The following is a 17,119-nucleotide window of genomic DNA, read 5'->3' as shown; positions in this document are numbered from 1 at the left end:
CTCTAACTGGGTCAGGAAAACAAATGCTTGCGAGCAAAGGGACTACACATTTTCAGATAAAAGCACTACAAAGATAAAAATGACTATTTCTTAAATGGCTGAGAAAGATTGAAGGGCAATTTCAATACTGTTATTGACTGACATTTGTGTTTTTAATTGTTGTGGAATTACATCTATTTATTCGTACCGCTGTGTGATTAAGAGATTGGATTGTGGAAAGTGAGAGGTGCTCTTTCTATGTATTTTAGTTTCGTTGCGCCTTCACTTAATGTCTTACATCACCGATTTGGATCGTGGGTGTGAGAAGTTGGCCTGGCATATGCTGGTCACAAGTTATAGTGGCCACCTTGCACCAGTCCAATTCGACTCTTATGGTAGATAGGTTTAAGACAACCTTTTAAAGAAAGCTATCCTAGTGGTAGCTGTGGAGAGCAGCCTTCAGGCTAAGTCTCTGAGGAATGTAAAGCAGCTTGTTTTACCTTATAATCTCTTGAATTACCAAATGAAAAGGACACCACACAGGTATATATATCAAATATATATGTATTTTTTTCTAGATACACTCTACTAATCTCTTTATGAGATTAGAACCCAGATACACATTCAAATGTCAACAGTTCTCAATAAATTAAGCACAAATAAGGCTGTAGCCCTAGGGGCATACCAGACCATATACTAAGAAAATAGTTTAACAAAGTTGACTTGCAAAATGACAAAGCCTAGGGCCTTGGGAATCGCTGGGGCTTCACTACTGCAGTGTTAGCAGGTAAGTAACAAGCCCACGGGAGACGCGTGCAGTGTCTAAACACAGCCGCGGGTTTCCTATAGGTTACAATGGAGCAAGTCGCGGTTTGTATTTTAAAGTTTTAGGGCACTTCGGTGAAGTCAACAAGCAAGCCACTTACAGGGTAAGTATTTCGAGGGCCAACACACACTTGGGCACCGGAGTGCACGAGTTACCTCACCCAGGGAAGCCGGGTGCATAGGTGTCTTTTGGTGTCGGGTCGCGTTGCTGTTTTCAATGGAGACCAATGAAGACTTGCTGCTTGAGACGACTGAAGAGGTGTCCGCTGGAATACGAAGGTGGATTGAAGATGAAGAGGACCTGAAAATTGAGGGGACAGTGTTCAAAGTCACTTGCCAGTGACCGGTGGCCAGCAGGATGGATGACCACTGATGTCGCGTCATTTCAGGTCGTCGATGGTGATTTGTCTCTTCGCTCACGAGGTCCAAGAGGGATCGAAGATGACCAGCAGCTGGATTCGGAGGGTCCCATGACGTCTGCAGCTGATGACGGTGTCGGCAACCGGATTGGCGCCAACAAGCCTTGGCAACTGCAAGTCTCGTGTGGACTGGAGATAGTCAGTGATGCAGACCAGCAAGGTCTGATGGACTTACCCAGCGAGGGTAAGTGAGGGCAGGCCCGGAGCAACCAGGAGAGCCCTTGAAGTTGGTTAGAAAGTCTTCGGGTGAGTCACTAGCCAACGGGCAAGTAACCGCAAAGACGCCTTTGCAGGAAAAGTTTCACAGGAGCCCACGGTCACTCGGGATGGGTTAGGCCGCTGATTTTCGGAACAAGACCTGCTAGGGACTTGGACTACAGATGGTCCAAAGCACAAGTTCGTAGAACGTTGTTTAGGGTTTGCACTCGAAATCAGTGCAAGGCTCCCTGGTATTGCTGTTCCTCATCACTCGTGGGGTCCAGATGCCACAGCTTCGCTGGGGACTCAAAATGGCCGTCGAGAGGTCAGGAAATCTGCTTCAGGGGACGCAGGGACTTCGGACTCCGGCGGGAGCGGTGAAGTTTGCAACCGTCAATTGAAGTTACAGGGGCCTGCCAAGCAGGGAAGTCACTCCTTGACTCCAAAGGAGATTCTTCAGTCTTCCAGAGATAGTGGAATGTCGAAGGGCCAGGATTCTTCTTTGTAGAGCGTCGTCCAGGGTAATCTGAATTGCATTGGCAATGCTTGCTATCTTATAGTGAAGATAGGGGAGGGACTAGCTCTATGACCACTCCTCTAGGAGGGTCAGGGTAGTGGGTGGTTACACCCACTTCCCTTAGTCCAGTTTCACGCCAGAGCAGGGGCAGGTAGCCCCTGAACTGGTTTGAGCTGGCATATGCACAGAGGAGCCTACTGCTCCCCCAGTGCAGGACTTCAAAGCACTCTAAGAGTGCACCCACCCAGCTCCAATACACTAAATCCTGTCTGGGAGGTGGTGACACCTCCCTGTGACAGGATGCCTTTTGTTGGGCTTCCTCCACTGCGAGTTTTGGTCAGCAGCAGGAAGGCAGCCCAGTGTCTGTGCTGGTGGCATCCATTTTGTGATGACAGGGCTCTAGAAGATTTCTACCGTTTAGTACAGTGGGTACATGTCATCCCCTCTAGAAGGGAGGGATCATACTCTCAAACCAGTTACTGGTGTGGGGGTATGATTCCAAATTGTTTGACACCAAACACGACATGTTTTGATGCAGTCATTCCAAAGTTAGCATTTACCGCAAGGTTATAATGCACTTAAGAGTATATGGTTTAACCGCATCCACAAACAGCAGCAGAGAATAGACTCTGCCAGCTGCAGAGGGGTCCTGCTCATGCAGAAGCACCCCCTCACATAGTAAACCAAGCACCCTGCCCTCAGGATTGTTAGGGCCTGCAATAGGGGTGGCTGATAGGTTTATATGTGTGTGTATGGTGAGATATAGGAACCTATACCTCAGTGAGGAGTGCTAACACTACCTCACACAGGCTGCAGTAGCAGGCCTGTGGTGTCAGATTGAGAATGCTTACCAGGGGTGGCATAATACATGCTGCAGCCCCTGGTAGGCCTGTGAAGTACCAATGCCCTAGGTACCTAAGGTACCATATACTAGGGGCTCATAAGGTACGACAGTATCCAATCACTAGTGCATCTAATATGCACACCAAGTTGTTTAGAGAGATCAGTGAGACTGGGGCCCTGATTAGCAGGGACCCAGCCTGACTATAGCCAGAAACCAGTGTATACATCAGGAAAAAAGTGGGGGCAACATAAGTGCAGATCCTACTCTCCTACAGTGGGGTTAGATGAAGTGGTTGGGGTTGCATGCTAAGCCTAATGTACAAGTAATTCCTCAAACTCACAGTCCCTTAGAGTGGTTTTCCCCAAATGGTAGTGGCCATTCGGTTAAAGTGAAAGGTGATCAATGGTGGAATTGCTCAAGGGTAATGAAAGTCAAAAGCAGACATGTTGTGGATGCATGGAGGAGGATGGTCCATTTGGAAATGGGTACTCGTCCAAGTAGAATCATTAGAAAACCTTTAAAGGTATCGTTAGGAAAATTCTGTGTATAAGTGTCTGATAATAGAATGTTTCTATGCTTGACTAAGCGTAGATCTTTTACGTTTCCTTTTAACTGTACTTTGGTTAGAGTTATTTTATTTCCAATTTAATGGTATTGTTAGTAAATTGAATACAATTTCCTATAGTCAATTGTATGTTATTCAATGCGAAAAAAGGAAGATGTTGTGGTAATCTGTTACAGGACTTGTGTGTCTTGTAGAACACGGTCAGACTGGTGTTCTAAGTTTTGAGAAGGAATGTATTTGTAAAACAGTACGGCAGTTTTCTCCTGGTGCTGTTTGAGATAAGACGTGAATCAATACATCTACGACCAACTCCTGTCCTGTGGTACACCCGTCACAACACCTTCCAGGCAGGAGAGGTCTGAATGCATTTTCCCCTCACAATGCTAGTAACTGAGGCTGGGGATATGCTGGCGTCACTGGCTGAGGTATCTGCGGCTCAAACACACCAGCCAGAAGAGAGGGGGTCACTTATGGCTACTCTGATGAGGGAGCACAATCTTCTGTTCAGCCTTCTCAGAGGTACACTACAGAATAGAGTGTGTCTGATGGGGTGTGGGTGATGGTGAGCATCTGTGTGTGAGTGGGGAGTTGGATGTTGTTACTGAATCATGAGGATGATTGGGAGGATCTAGAAGAAAGTGAGATTGTTGAATTTAGGGGGTCTGTTGATGGGCTGGAGGCATACAGTTGGCTGTGGAATGTGATTTCTATCAGGGGTCAGAAGATTGGTGTGTTTCAGAAGTCAAGTGCAGACAAAGCACCTCACCCAGTGACAGGGGCTGCAAAGATAAGTTTTTCTGAAGGAAGAATGCGGGAAAAGGAAGGCGGATAGACAGGACAGTTACAACAACGTATGGGGAAGTGGTGGTCTGTATGGGATGTGGGGGGCCCCATGGGAAAAAAAATGGTGTGAACTTAGCAAGGTTTGGCGATGGTGTTACTTGAAATTCTGCGGAAAGTGATGATTTCATTGAAAAAGGGCTCACAGGAGACTTAGAGCGAGGAGACAAGTTTGCGAAAGGTGAAGTCTGGTAAAGTTAGCAAGCCTATAGAAGGCCAGCTGAAAGATAAAGATGATGGGGAAAAGAATTCGGATAAAAAGGAGGATGAAGTGGTGACTAAGAGCGACCAGGATAAAAAGCAGCCTTACATATATGTAACAATGCATTTGGGGGCCCATTTATTGAGTAAGAAAAAAAGGATTTGGGAGGGGGAATTTGTTGATGTTTTTAAACTACTTTATAGAGAGATTCAGGAAAAAGAAGGTTTTAAGGAGGAAGATTAGGAATTGGCATGGCAAAAGGATATTCAACGTTTTTAATGTGTGCCAGCGTGCGTCGGGAACGCTATCTAGGCCACTCCATCCAGGCGGGGAATGTTGAAAGATGACAACCTATAATACCGGGGGGTGCTTGTTAGGGATTTAACAGGAGGGCTTGTTACCATCAATTACATTACAGGCATGAGTGTTCAGGCTGCGGAGGCAGGCACCCACTTACACAATTTTGGGCAGAAGCCACTGAGCAATCAGAGGTCGTCTTTTAGGGGCAGGAGGTAGCAGAGTCAACCTCTACACAAGGGCACCAACCCCAGTTATATTGGAAAGAATGTTATGGTGGCTGGCACGTTATCCAGGTAAACATACCGCTAAAAAACTACAGATGGGCTTTAAATTTGGTTTTAGACTAGATTATCAGGGTTCTAGGCAGCAACACTGAGCGGAAAATTTGAGATCAGGTGAAGAGCTTCCTTTGGTGGTGAGACAAAAATTGAGAAAAGAAGTTCTAGAAGGAAGGACTGCAGGCCCATTTTTTATTGGGCTATTACCTGATCTGAAAGTATACCCTTTGTGTGTGATTCCTAAGAAAAACCTAGGGGATTATCGTTTTATTAATTATCTATCTTGGACTGAAGGGACATCAGTGAACGATTACATTGCACCAGAAGATACATCTTTGTGGAATGACACAGTGGATAATGCAATTTGGCTGGTGAGAAACTGTGGTACTGGAGCAGAATTGGCAACATGCAACATTAAATCAGCTTTCCGCATTATTCCAGTTAATCCAGATGATTTTCAGTTGCTGGGGCTGCAATTTGAAGGGACTATATATGTGGACAGAAGGCCACCAGTGGGTTGCACGATTTCTTGCACTCTTTTTGAGTGCTTCGGTCCTTTATTCTAATGGGTGGTAATGAAGAAGGCAGGATATAAGTTGGTTTCTCGTTATCTGTATGATTTTATTTTTGTTGGCGAGGGAGGTTCATATGAATGTGCCGGGGTATTGAGCAGGAACTGGTACTGGAGTAATTTGGGATGCCACTGGCCCCAGAAATCAGTGAGCCCTGGCACAGTTTTGATTTTCTTTGGCATTGAACTAGATACCTGAAGATGGAGGCTAGGCTACCAGTTGAAAAAGTGAGAGAGATCATTTCTTTATGTGAGCAGGCAAATTTCACTTGAGCAAGCGAGTGAGACATGGAAATTGGAGTTACACAAGGTTCAACTTCTTTTGAGAAATCTTAATTTTACTTGCGGAGTGGTCTGGGCTGGTAGGACTTTCTGCAGGGGGATAGGTTTGGCCATTTCAGGAGCTGTGCTACCACATCACAGAGTGAGGGCTACGTTGGTCTTACAGGCAAGATTTAAGAGTATGATAGCATTTCTTGAGCACTTCTAGGGTTTGAGCATGTTTATGGGGAGGAGGAAATGGATGGACATTGTGAGAAAGTGCCCTCTTTCTTGCCTGGTATGCCCCCACTTTTTGCTGAATTGCTGATGTACTTTGACTGAGTGTGCCCTGGGCTCCTGCCAATCAGATACCCAGGACCTGTGTTCCTTCCCTAAAACTGCATTTAAGCCTAAACCCAATTGGCATCTCTGGCCACATGTCAGCCCCTGGTAAATGGTACCATAGGTACCCAGGGTACTGTGACCAGAGAAGGCCCCTAAGGGCTGCAGCACTTATTGTACCACCCTTAGAGGCCCTGTACCCTGACACACACACACTGCCTTTGCAGGCTGAGTGTCCGGGAGCAGAACCAAACAAAGACGACATGGCACACATCCCTGTGTGCCATGCCCACAAACCACTGCCCTGGCATACATCAGGCACCCCTCTAGCTGGGTGCCCTATGCCAGTGGTGTGGGTACAGGTGCATGAGCCCTGTGCCCCTACAGTACCCAGGTCCATTACTGGGCACTGTAAGTGCAGTGCTGCCATTAAGAGTATATGGTGCTGGGAGGTTGTCATTACGAACTCCACAGCCCCATAATGGCTGCACTGAAGACTGGGAAGTTTGGTATCAAACTTCTCAGCACATTAATTCCACACTGATGCCAGTGTGGGATTTAATGTAAAATGCACAACAGAGGGCATCTTAGCAATGCCCCCTGAAGCTCGACCAACTCCCAGTGACCTGAGTGGCTGCGCAGGCTGCCACCACCAGACATGTTTCTGGACCCCTGGGTCGAGAGCTTGCTGCTCCCGGGGGCCTGAAACAATGCACATTCTGGGATGAGGTGCCAAGCCTCCTCCCCCAGGATGGGCAGGGTTCAGGAAGGAGAAGCTTCAAAGGCATGCCCGACCTCAAACCTGCACCCTGCACCTGGCTGCCCTAGCGCCGCTGAGGGTGTCGCTTTGGTTCTAACATGGTCCCCAATGTGCCCTGAGCATAACCCTAGGAGCTTTGCTCCCACAACCCTGTGGCCAGCTTGCCAGCAGCCACCAACCGGAGTCCCCCTATCCCCCATAGGATAACATTGGGCCTCAACACTCTGCACCCGGCTGCCTGAGTGCCGCTGAAGGTGCAACAACAGTGCATCACTGACCCTGGGAGACCCCTGAGTCTAACTCCAGAATCCTAACTCAAAAGAACAATTACTTACCTTAAAACCGATAACTAATTTTTTCCTCATAGGATAACATTGACACTTTTTCTCTCATAAAGTTTCTGTCGACTTTTGAAACTGCAAATATTCCTTAAAAATCAGCCGATTAACCAAAACGCATTTCTCAACTGTTTTAAGGAAATGTCCCAGTGCTGAATCCAGGATCCAGCACTGAGTAAGAAAAACGATAACCTAACTTACCTGCTAAGTGAATTTCCTCCCATAGGATAACATTGGTGATTCTATGTGAAAAAGTTTCTTTCAACTTTTGAAATACAATAATATTCCTTAAAAATCATACCTTTAACCAAAACGCATTTACTCACCTGTTTTCAGGAAATTTCCCTGGGATGAATCTAGGATCCAGTCCTGTTAGAGAAATAATCTGAAAAGTAATTAACTGCATTTTTCTTAAAAAGCCCATTCAATTGAATGCACTAAACCTGCAATGTGTTGCAAACTGCTTTCTTAAACCTGTTATCGAAATCAGTACAAGTTATACTGCAATTCGGAACTGTGTTCAAACAAGTCTATTACTACTGCAAAGTATTTATATGCTTACCTGTGCCAGGCTTGCTTGGTTCTAGAAATAAAACAGCATATTTTTTTATACAAAACAATTGGCCTAGAGTTCAGTTCTTGAGTGTGTGAGACCATTTGCTGACTGAGTGTGTACATGAAATGCTTTACACTGTCCTCTGATACTGCCTTACTGCTCGACCAAGCTACCACTTTAGAGAGTAAGGTTCTATCTAACTTTAACCTCTGCCAAACCTCTGGAGACACTTGGATCTATACACACTGTACCTCACTTTGGTGCAGTATATATAGAGCCAGTTTCTTACAGACATGTTCAGATTTTCTCAAATGCAGCAGGTGCTGCTGATTTTGGCCTTTTGTGGGATCGAAGATAGTGCATGGAGCAGTAACCGGAGGGAGCAGTGACCGGAGCACTGGTTGAACCAAGGCAAGAGTACTGCTTTTCTTGAATTCTTTTTTTTTGCTGGTGGTGCTGTAAGTTTGCAGAAAGGAACTGTGAACAGGCAAGTCTTGTTTAATGTGGATAATAGGGCAGTGATACAGTCAGTGAACATACAGAAGGCAAGAGATTTAAGGGTGCTGAAGCTTTTGAGGAAGTGTATGTGGAGTTGTTTACATTGCAATATTGTTTTTAAGATAATACATTTCCCTGGAACGAGCCATGACATAGCTGACGTTTTATCTTGTTTGCAGTGGCAGAGGTTTCGACAGTTGGCCCCTGGGGCAGAGGAGAGGAAGATGATTCTACGCCAGCAATTTGGTCCCTGAGGAATTATTATTTTGAATTTGGCTGAGCATTCTGTGTCCAGTAACACTTGAGAATCTTAACTCGGGGAAAATAGTGGCAGGCAGAGGGGCAGCGGGAAGAGAGGTTTGGATCAGGATGTAATGCGTTTTGTTCCAGAATTGATTGACAGGGGTTTGGCAGCAGTCACCATTTATGGGAAGTTAGCAGGTTTGTCACACATTCATTTACAACTGAGGCTGCTATGGAGGCAGCAAGATTAGGACTTCAGAATAATGACATTATTGTGCTCTAGATTTTGTGAGTGTTATGTGAGATGCAGGTCGGGTGCAATAGACAAGTGAAGTTTGTTTCATATTAATAATATTGTTACGTTCTTGCGTAGGTTGAGCTCAAAGCTTCAGGAAAAACAGTGACTTGCATTGTGGGACACTCATTGGTCCGCTAGACTGCAAATTTTGCTGACAGCCATCCATGTGGCTGCTCTTTATGACTGCCTAGCAGCAGGTGGGAGGTATACTGAAGGGGAAGAGATGGGGCAATTGTTGCCAATGCTACCTGAGCTGTTTCTTTGAAGAGCCTGTCAGGACCTCCTAGTGGTTCACATGGGAGAGCAAGACTTGGTCCAACTATCTGGCCTAACATTATTGAAGGCAATGAAAGAGGATGTGGCAAGGATAAAGAATATCAGGACTGGAATATTTATAGTATGGACTGAGTTTGTGCCCAGGAGAGCATGACGGGGTGTTCATTGAAGATAACTGTAGAATGTTATCATATGCTAAGAAAATTATCAACTTTATTTTACACATGGCTGGTCACTATCTGTAAAAGCACAAAGGAGTTAAAACCCTATACATTGGATATTTAGAGAGTAATTCCTGAGATTTAGGGCAATTCAATAATTTCCTTCAATCAATTTTGTGCTCAGCCCTGAAACAGACTCTGGCAATAGCTTATGAAAACAGAAAGGAAACAAGTGGGGATTCCCATATGTTTGCCAGCAATTTTTTAGTTAAGACCTGGACAATTTCCAAGACCTTTCCACAATCCAGATGCCCATAGGACAGGCTCACAGGTACAATGCAACGCAGCTTTCTCTGCACCCGAACACAAAGAGATACGTGCTAGTGAGAAGTTTCTCGAAATAGACCCACCTAAACCCAACTCTTTTGTGTCAGACTCAAAAAGATTGATGACCAATGCTCAGTGCCGAGTCCCTAGTGGTGGGGGTGTCTAAAACAGGTTTTTGCGCACAATCTCGACACCTGCATTTAAGCTCAAGGAACTTTAGGACCTTGGTCCCTTTGGGCATCGCTGATTAGCCTCTGGGATAGTAATTCTAAACAAATTCCCGGACAGCTCCAAGAAATGGACAAAGCTTTAATGGTTATCTGTGGTCAATTCAGTCCAGGGTTTTTCGGATTATAAATTCACCCTACTAAATGCAAAACACTTTTTTTTAAAAACTTTTCATCATAGTTTTTTTCTCGCACAGATTCCTGTTAATATTTTTTTTTTTAATTAAGGCTGTCTTAGGGCATTATTGTAAACAATGTCCACAATATTTGCAATTTTCTAGACCTTAGGGCAAAAGCTAAGGTGGTTTTCCTATATCATGTTATTTGTTCTTGATAAGCTATAATGAAAGCCATATGGACACCAAAAATGTTCACACCATCTTACAGAACAAGGGTTGGCAAACCCAATTGGTCTTACCTTGTAGACTTATTCACTATGCAGCTTTTTACAGATGATGGGCAGCATTGGCACAAAAAAAAGGAATGTTGACATGGACACTTGCCATTTGCAGCATTCCTTAGGCACGCATACATTATGAAGTATGTAAATGCACCTCCACACATGCGTGCACCTACAGATTTACTTTATTATTGATCTAAGATAGCTATTGAATTGGTAAATTTAAAAAAAAAAACGATTTTAAGAATATAAAAATGCTTTCCTTGTAGGTGAAGAGCAGCAGAAGAGGTAGAGAGCAACGCAGAACATGGGGGAAGCATACGAGGGGAGAAAAGCACTGAGCATGGGGGGATATTTTAGGGGATAGAGAAGCAAACAGGAAAAAGCTAGAAAACATATGTACTTTCATGGACTGCTTATTAAATCAAAATAGTTCCTTAAAAGTGAGTAGTGGAAGGGTACTACTCGGAAAATTAAGAGGCTATGTTCCATTGGAGGACAACACAAGAAGAGGGAAGTAGAGGAACGAAAGCCAATGAATAAGAAGTAAGCAATAAGCGGCAATAAAGTGACCAATGGAAATGTTGGGCAGGCTCTAAGCCCAATGACCACTACCTTTCTGCTTTCCTCTCCCGTGTGCACTTGCATTAGACTCCATTACAGTACCTCACCTTGTTCTTGCTCAGCTTCTCAGAGCATATGTCCCTCACTGGCTCTGGTTCTGGAGAAGCCGCCGTCTCCTTCTCTGATGCCTCCCGATTATCCATCTCCTTCTCGCCACCACGCAGTCGAGCCACCTCCTGCCTCAGCTGCTCGTTCTCATTGGCAGTCTCCTGCTTCTCACGCTTAAGGCCAGTCAGCTCTTTGGTCAACGTTTCCAACTTTTGGCGCAGCTGACGTACCTCGTCACGGGCCTTGTTGCGCTCGGCCCGTACCTTGCTCCACTTTTCCCGCCAGTTTGCAGTGCAGTCAGACCACCAGCGCATGGTCTTTTCCATCTGGGCTGCCCTAGCACGAGCTTCCTCCAGCTCACGCAGCCGAAGCTCTTCACGGCTCTCCCAGTCACCATCCAGGACTGTACCACTTAGAAGTGGCATATGGGGTCCCGGTGAGGATGCAATGCTGACAGGAGAGGGCGACAAAGAGTCCGGGATGTGCATGTGATCAGCTTGCGAGCCCCCAAAGTTAAGCAGGTTGACCTTCAGCTGGGGAGAGTCCAACAACCTGGGGCTGGCACTGTTGCCCTGGCTCATGGTGAGGAATTAACAGAGAGGTGATATCAGACTCATTAAAGTGTCTGGGTTCCCCCAGACCCGGTCTCTCTTATTTAACGCCAGAGTTTCAGCAATGGACGGGAGACCTTTGTAACTGAGGTGAATACTTTCCTAAGCAGCAGCTTCCTATGTGTAGTCAGATGAGCAAGGAGACAATGCCAGCACACACAGATTTTAGGATCAGATGAGCAAGGAGACAATGCCAGCACACACAGATTTTAGGATCTCGCGGAACGTACACAACTGCGGAAGTGGCACTATATTTATCTCCAGTGCAGTTGCCCTTCCATCTTCTAGGCCAAAACTCTACTATGCAGGAGGACTGCAGCCCAGCTCAGTGAAGTCTGCATACTCTTAGATGAGATCCAAGTATTATTCCAGAGGATGTATGCATGTCCGCTGAAAGCTCGATGGCACCAGGGCAACCCACCGACGAGCAATGGGCTTAGGAGCTCTCACACCAGATGTTAAGGTTTGTGGTCACCAGGAAGGCTCGAATCTGCAGACAAAGTCTTCATTCAGTGTAGAGTCATCGCTACCCGAGAGGACCTGAAAAGAAAGAAAATCAAGGAGTACGTTACAAAGAGGCCACAAAACATGAAACGCAGACAACAAACTACTGCTTCTTGGCAGCTAAAGAGCAACAGCTGAAGTCTGTTTAGTAAAGGGTGAGAGATGGTTCTGCAGGGCCTGCTTTCAAGGGCCTGCAATCAAAATGGCAACAGACGCAGCCGAGGAGGTAGCGCTTTGGTTCCTTTCCACATATAGTGTTATTAAGCCAGAAGGTAGTTACCGCCCAGGACAGATGAAGGAAGGAACTATGAATGGGGCAGTGTCTAAGCATGTGCACACTCCCTGGCATGGGACAGTGTGGAGATCAGGGGAAGAAAGTTATCTCCAGGGGCAACGTAAACAATGGAAGTAGTACTTACCTTAGAGTGTGGTGGGCTGTGGAAGAAGTACTCCCCTGGGAGAGAGGAGGACAGTGTAAGAAGTATTCACCCAAGACAGTGTCTAGGACGGGATAAAAATCCCTACCCAAGACAGTGTCTAGGACGGGATAAAAATCCCTAGCCTGGGACAGTGTAGAAGTCAGGGGTAGAAGTACCACCCACTAGAAAGTTGGAAGCGAGTAAAAGAAAAACTCACATCTGACAGTGTGAAGGGCACAGAGAAAACTATGCCCTGGGACAGTGGGGACTTGATCTGACAACACACTCACCGGGGACATTGTGGAGGACAGAGTAAGTGTCCGCGTCTGGAAAATCATAAAATGTCACTTAGAGAGTAGCCACTTGGGACAGGAGAGCAGTGAGGATAAGAAATCCTCTCCTGGTAAAGGGTCGGTCTGAGTGGAAGTACTCCCGATGGACAGTGTGGAGACGGGTCACGGCTCCCTTCCTGTTTCCTTCAAAACTGGGCAGGTTACCCCTCTGCTTAAAAAACCCACCGCTGATGCGAACGACCTCAGCAACTTCCGCCCCATCACTAACCTACCTTTTCTTGCGAAAATCACAGAAAGATATGTAGCGAAAAACAACTCTCCCGTCATATCAAGGACAATAATCTTCTTGACAATTTCCAGTATGGCTTCATTCAAAACTGCAGCAATGTAACAGCCCTGCTGCAAGTGATTTATGACGCGTTGCGGATACTCAATTCGGGGGAGTCTTGTCTTCTAATTCCTCCAAAACTAAATTCCTCCTCCTCTCCTCCTCACTTTCTCCTCCTCCGGTTCAATCATGGATGGATCAGATGAATCTACTTAACAATAAACCCATCATTGTCGACAGTGCAAAATCCCTTGGTGTCATTCTCGACAAAAAACTCAATCTACTCTCCCACATCAATTCCATTGCAAAGTCTGCTCGATACCAACTGCGCCTTCTTTGGGGGTTCGTCGCTTCTTCTCGGAGCAAGACCTTAAAACCCTGGTCCAATCGCTGGTTCTCTCTAGACTGGACTACTGCAATTCTCTTCTTACTGGCCTCCCCAAATCCCACCTGTCCCCCCTTAAATCTTTTCTCCATTCAGCAGCTCGTTTCATATATGGGGCCAAAAGAAGCGACCACATCACACCCATTTTATCCTCCCTTCGTTGGCATCCCATCGAGGCAAGATCTATCTACAAGACTGCCTGTATCACCCACAAAGCCTTGCACTCCTCCTCCCCTCGCTACCTGGCGAATAAACTGAAACTCTCTGGAGGCTCCAGACCTTCACGTAATGCAGAAAATGTATTGCTTGAACCTCCCGCTTCCAAAAAGGAAAGATCGATGGCCCAATCCTTTTCAGGCAACGCGGTGAGAATCTGGAACTCACTTCCGCCTCAGCTCCGGACCAACACCTCTTCCCGGTCCTTCAAAACTGACCTCAAAGTTCTCCTCCTTCAAAGACACTGCCAAATCTAATTCACACCCTCTCTATTCCCTGAAGGAAGTTCTTCCACTATAGGAAAGTCTGTATTCCATGCCTGTAGAAGTGCCTTCCCAGTGTGTTCTTGTGTTTTGAGTGTCTGCCATTTATTGCAGTATTATACCTCTACTTGTATCTTGTAAGCTTATATAACTTGCACACGTCACTTTTTCCTCTTGTAACGTATCGTTTGCTACCTCTTCTTGTATTTTGTTTGCTTTGGATACATGCACAATTGTCACTTTTGCCTCATGTAATTATGTAACGTTTGCTTTTGTAACATGCCCACTTGTAATTTTCACGTCATGTAACACTGCTGTTGCTATTGTGAAGCGCTCTGACACCTTCGGGTAAAGTCCGCGCTATATAAAAACGCATACAATAAATACATTTTAAAAAAAAGTGGAATTGTGGAGGGCAGGGGAAGTAGGCCTCAGTCTGAAATGTCAACTTCCCGCAGCCCTACAAAGAAAGGACTCGGGTACTGCCAGCCTGTTCCTCTCTCCTGCGGCCCTGGAACCCGGACTGAATCCCTTCCTTGAGGAGCCGCCGGGAGCGGTGTCCTGTATGACTGTGCCGCGTGTTTCTAGCTGCGTACGGTGTGGCGCAACCAGCAGCCCCCTCTCATTGGCCGCAGGGACAGGAAAGGACAAGGGGGCTCCAGATGTATCCAAGCACCGAGACCAAGGCAAACAAAAACATAATTAAACTCGGACTGTTTCAAATAAAACCCAGAACAGAGAGAACAAGACTTCCTCGAGAGAATGTTGGTCGAAAATGGGGGCAGAGTTGATGGGGGCACCGCACAACGGCTGGTTAAGTAGCAGAAGTTGGCCGTGCAGCATTGCGTTGGCGGAGGGGTAGAGCGATCGCTAAACAGGGGAGGCGGCAGTAGGGGCAGAGTTTTAAGAAGGACCTGGAGGCGGTGGCTGGAGCTCCAAGCTCGATGGGGGAGCTAACGTTTGGCAGATGTGGCCTAATCCCTGCCAACTATGGAACTAGGGAACCAGGTTCGAGTCCTGTCATCGGATCAACATTCTGTGGTCCGAGGCAAATCCCTTAAACTGCCCCCCCCCCCCTCAATGAATATTACTGTGTAATGAAGCTGGTGCTCGTGCCAAGCGCTCCACTATATCTGGGCCGCGTTCACGTTATAAAACTGCAAAAAAAGTGCCTTGGAAAAGTTGATTTAGTGGCGAAAGAAAGGGCTTGGTTGGGGCCCGGGGAGGAAGCAACGCTCGGGGCGTAGAATCCGTTTGGAGCAAGGGTTTTTACCCCAGTAGGTGAAGTGACAATTTGTTACCATACCCCACGATTTTCTGGCAAAGGCAATCTGGCGTTCAAGCCCACATATGCGACAGTTAGCCGCCTTAAAATGAATGTTTATGTATTTAAACCTTTCTAGTGCTTCATTCCCCTTACAAGGCACGGAATGCTGTGAGTTGAAGAGGGCGTGTGTCGTGTGCCCTGTATGGCTGGTGTTTTGGTCGTGCGCGAGGAACACTGGTGTCATCTGAGGACGTTGTGTCGCTGCATGAATTTGAAGCAAAAAGATAACGCCATTGGACGTGTAAGCATTACATGATATTGTATACATGGATGTTACGTGCCTGAGGGCTGTGTAGCCGTTGTGAGAAGTGTCTTGGTGTCGCGTGTATGGAACAGTTTGATCAGCATTGCAGCAGGTGTGTAGCGGTGGCAACACGTACGCGCAGGAGATAAATATGGCCACAGTACGCATGCGCACACCTAACATTTAAGCCACGCCCACTATTGGGTGTAGGAAAGGTGCCAAAGGGGAAGGGTGCTACCAATGTGGGTGAAATCTTACATTAACTGTACTTCATGTTCTGGGGTCCACACACAGGTGGCAGAGGAGCAACCCGCAGGAATGGACACTATGCGAATGTATGACTTTACAGCGCATGCACTTACCATGCAAGCCTTTTGCATGCAGTCTTTACCGTGCATGCTAAATAAATAGTAAGTATAAACAATATTTTTTGAGAGGAACCCTCCCAAACCTACCTTTATTAGTTATTTTTATGGCTGGAACCCCCCAAATGGTCATGTTTTTAATTTACTGCTATCCGCTCTTTACACTAACTACCCCTAAACCCTAAAATTGCCCTTTCTTCCCTTTACCACTAACCTCAGCTAAACGCTAAAATTACCCTTATCTACCCTTTGCCACTACCTCCACCTAAACCTTTTTTTAAACATAATCATTATGTTATTAAAAATAATACCTCCGTGATAAACGCATGCATGGTAAAGCTACAAATACTTACCTGCATGGTAAAGCTATTGCATGGTGAAAACTGCATTGTTAAGGTGGTTTCCCAGACTCTGCAACCAGCCAACGCGTATGCTCTAAGGCGCTCTTCAAAGACCAGCAGACAGCACCGTATAAGAATGAGCATTAAGTAACAACCTATGTTATATGCTCTAAGGAGCTGTTATATTATCAACCGTAGGATATGCCTGAGACGTCCACCCAAGTGCAGCAGGGAGCAGCCTATAGGATTCGACATTATAAAATCAGCTATGGCACGTGCTATGAGGAGCCCACCCCATAGAGCTGAGCAGCAACTCACAGGTGGCATTACCTATCGGGCCATAGAATGTCCTCCAAGCAATTCACTGAGGAGTGGAAACAGGGGAATCCAAAGGGCTGGCCGAGTACAAGCAGCCGCGCTAAATGACTCTGGGAGTGCACCCAAGAGTGTCAGAGGAGCTACACAGAGGAGTGAGTAAGATTCATGCAATATTGTCTGAAGAGTCCAAAAAAGGAGTGGTATGAGCAATCCATTGGACCAGGCATTGCATAAGGAGCCATTGGATATCACCACAGAACCCCTCTGAGAAGCGACAGTGGAGAGAAGAAGGTAACGGGCAGAATACAAGCAACCATGGGAAACAGTGTGAGGAGTCAGACCAGGAGTGGCAGAAAGTAATCCATAGAAACTGGCATTATTCAGCCAAACACAGATTATACTCTGGAGGAGTCCACCCAGATGCGCCACTGAAACAACCCATCGGAGTGAGCAATAAATATATACACCAACTCGAGTATATGTTATGATGCGTCCAATCAGGAGTAGCAGGGACACTCTACAAATATAGACATTATGCAGCCAGCCATGGTATATGCTCAGTGCAGTTCACCCAAGAGTAGCAGTTGAGAAACTCATAGGAACTGTCG

At 46.2% G+C, this 17,119-nt stretch overlaps 1 protein-coding gene across 11 annotated transcripts in view; it reads right to left on the bottom strand.

The window, feature by feature from the left end:
- Positions 1-17,119, bottom strand: part of CCDC102A (coiled-coil domain containing 102A) — an 820,703-nt gene that overhangs the window by 170,916 nt on the left and 632,668 nt on the right. For all 11 annotated transcript variants that reach the window (XM_085636974.1, XM_085636976.1, XM_085636977.1 and 8 more), the window contains one exon: positions 10,897-12,048. In XM_085636974.1, the coding sequence (XP_085493100.1) occupies positions 10,897-11,478 (582 nt within the window). In that variant the 5' untranslated portion in view covers positions 11,479-12,048. The remainder of the gene's footprint in view (positions 1-10,896; positions 12,049-17,119) is intronic.

This window comes from Triturus cristatus, chromosome 12 (assembly GCF_964204655.1).
Source record: "Triturus cristatus chromosome 12, aTriCri1.1, whole genome shotgun sequence".
Lineage (NCBI taxonomy): Eukaryota > Metazoa > Chordata > Amphibia > Caudata > Salamandridae > Triturus > Triturus cristatus.
This window is presented reverse-complemented; position numbering and strand designations above follow the sequence as displayed.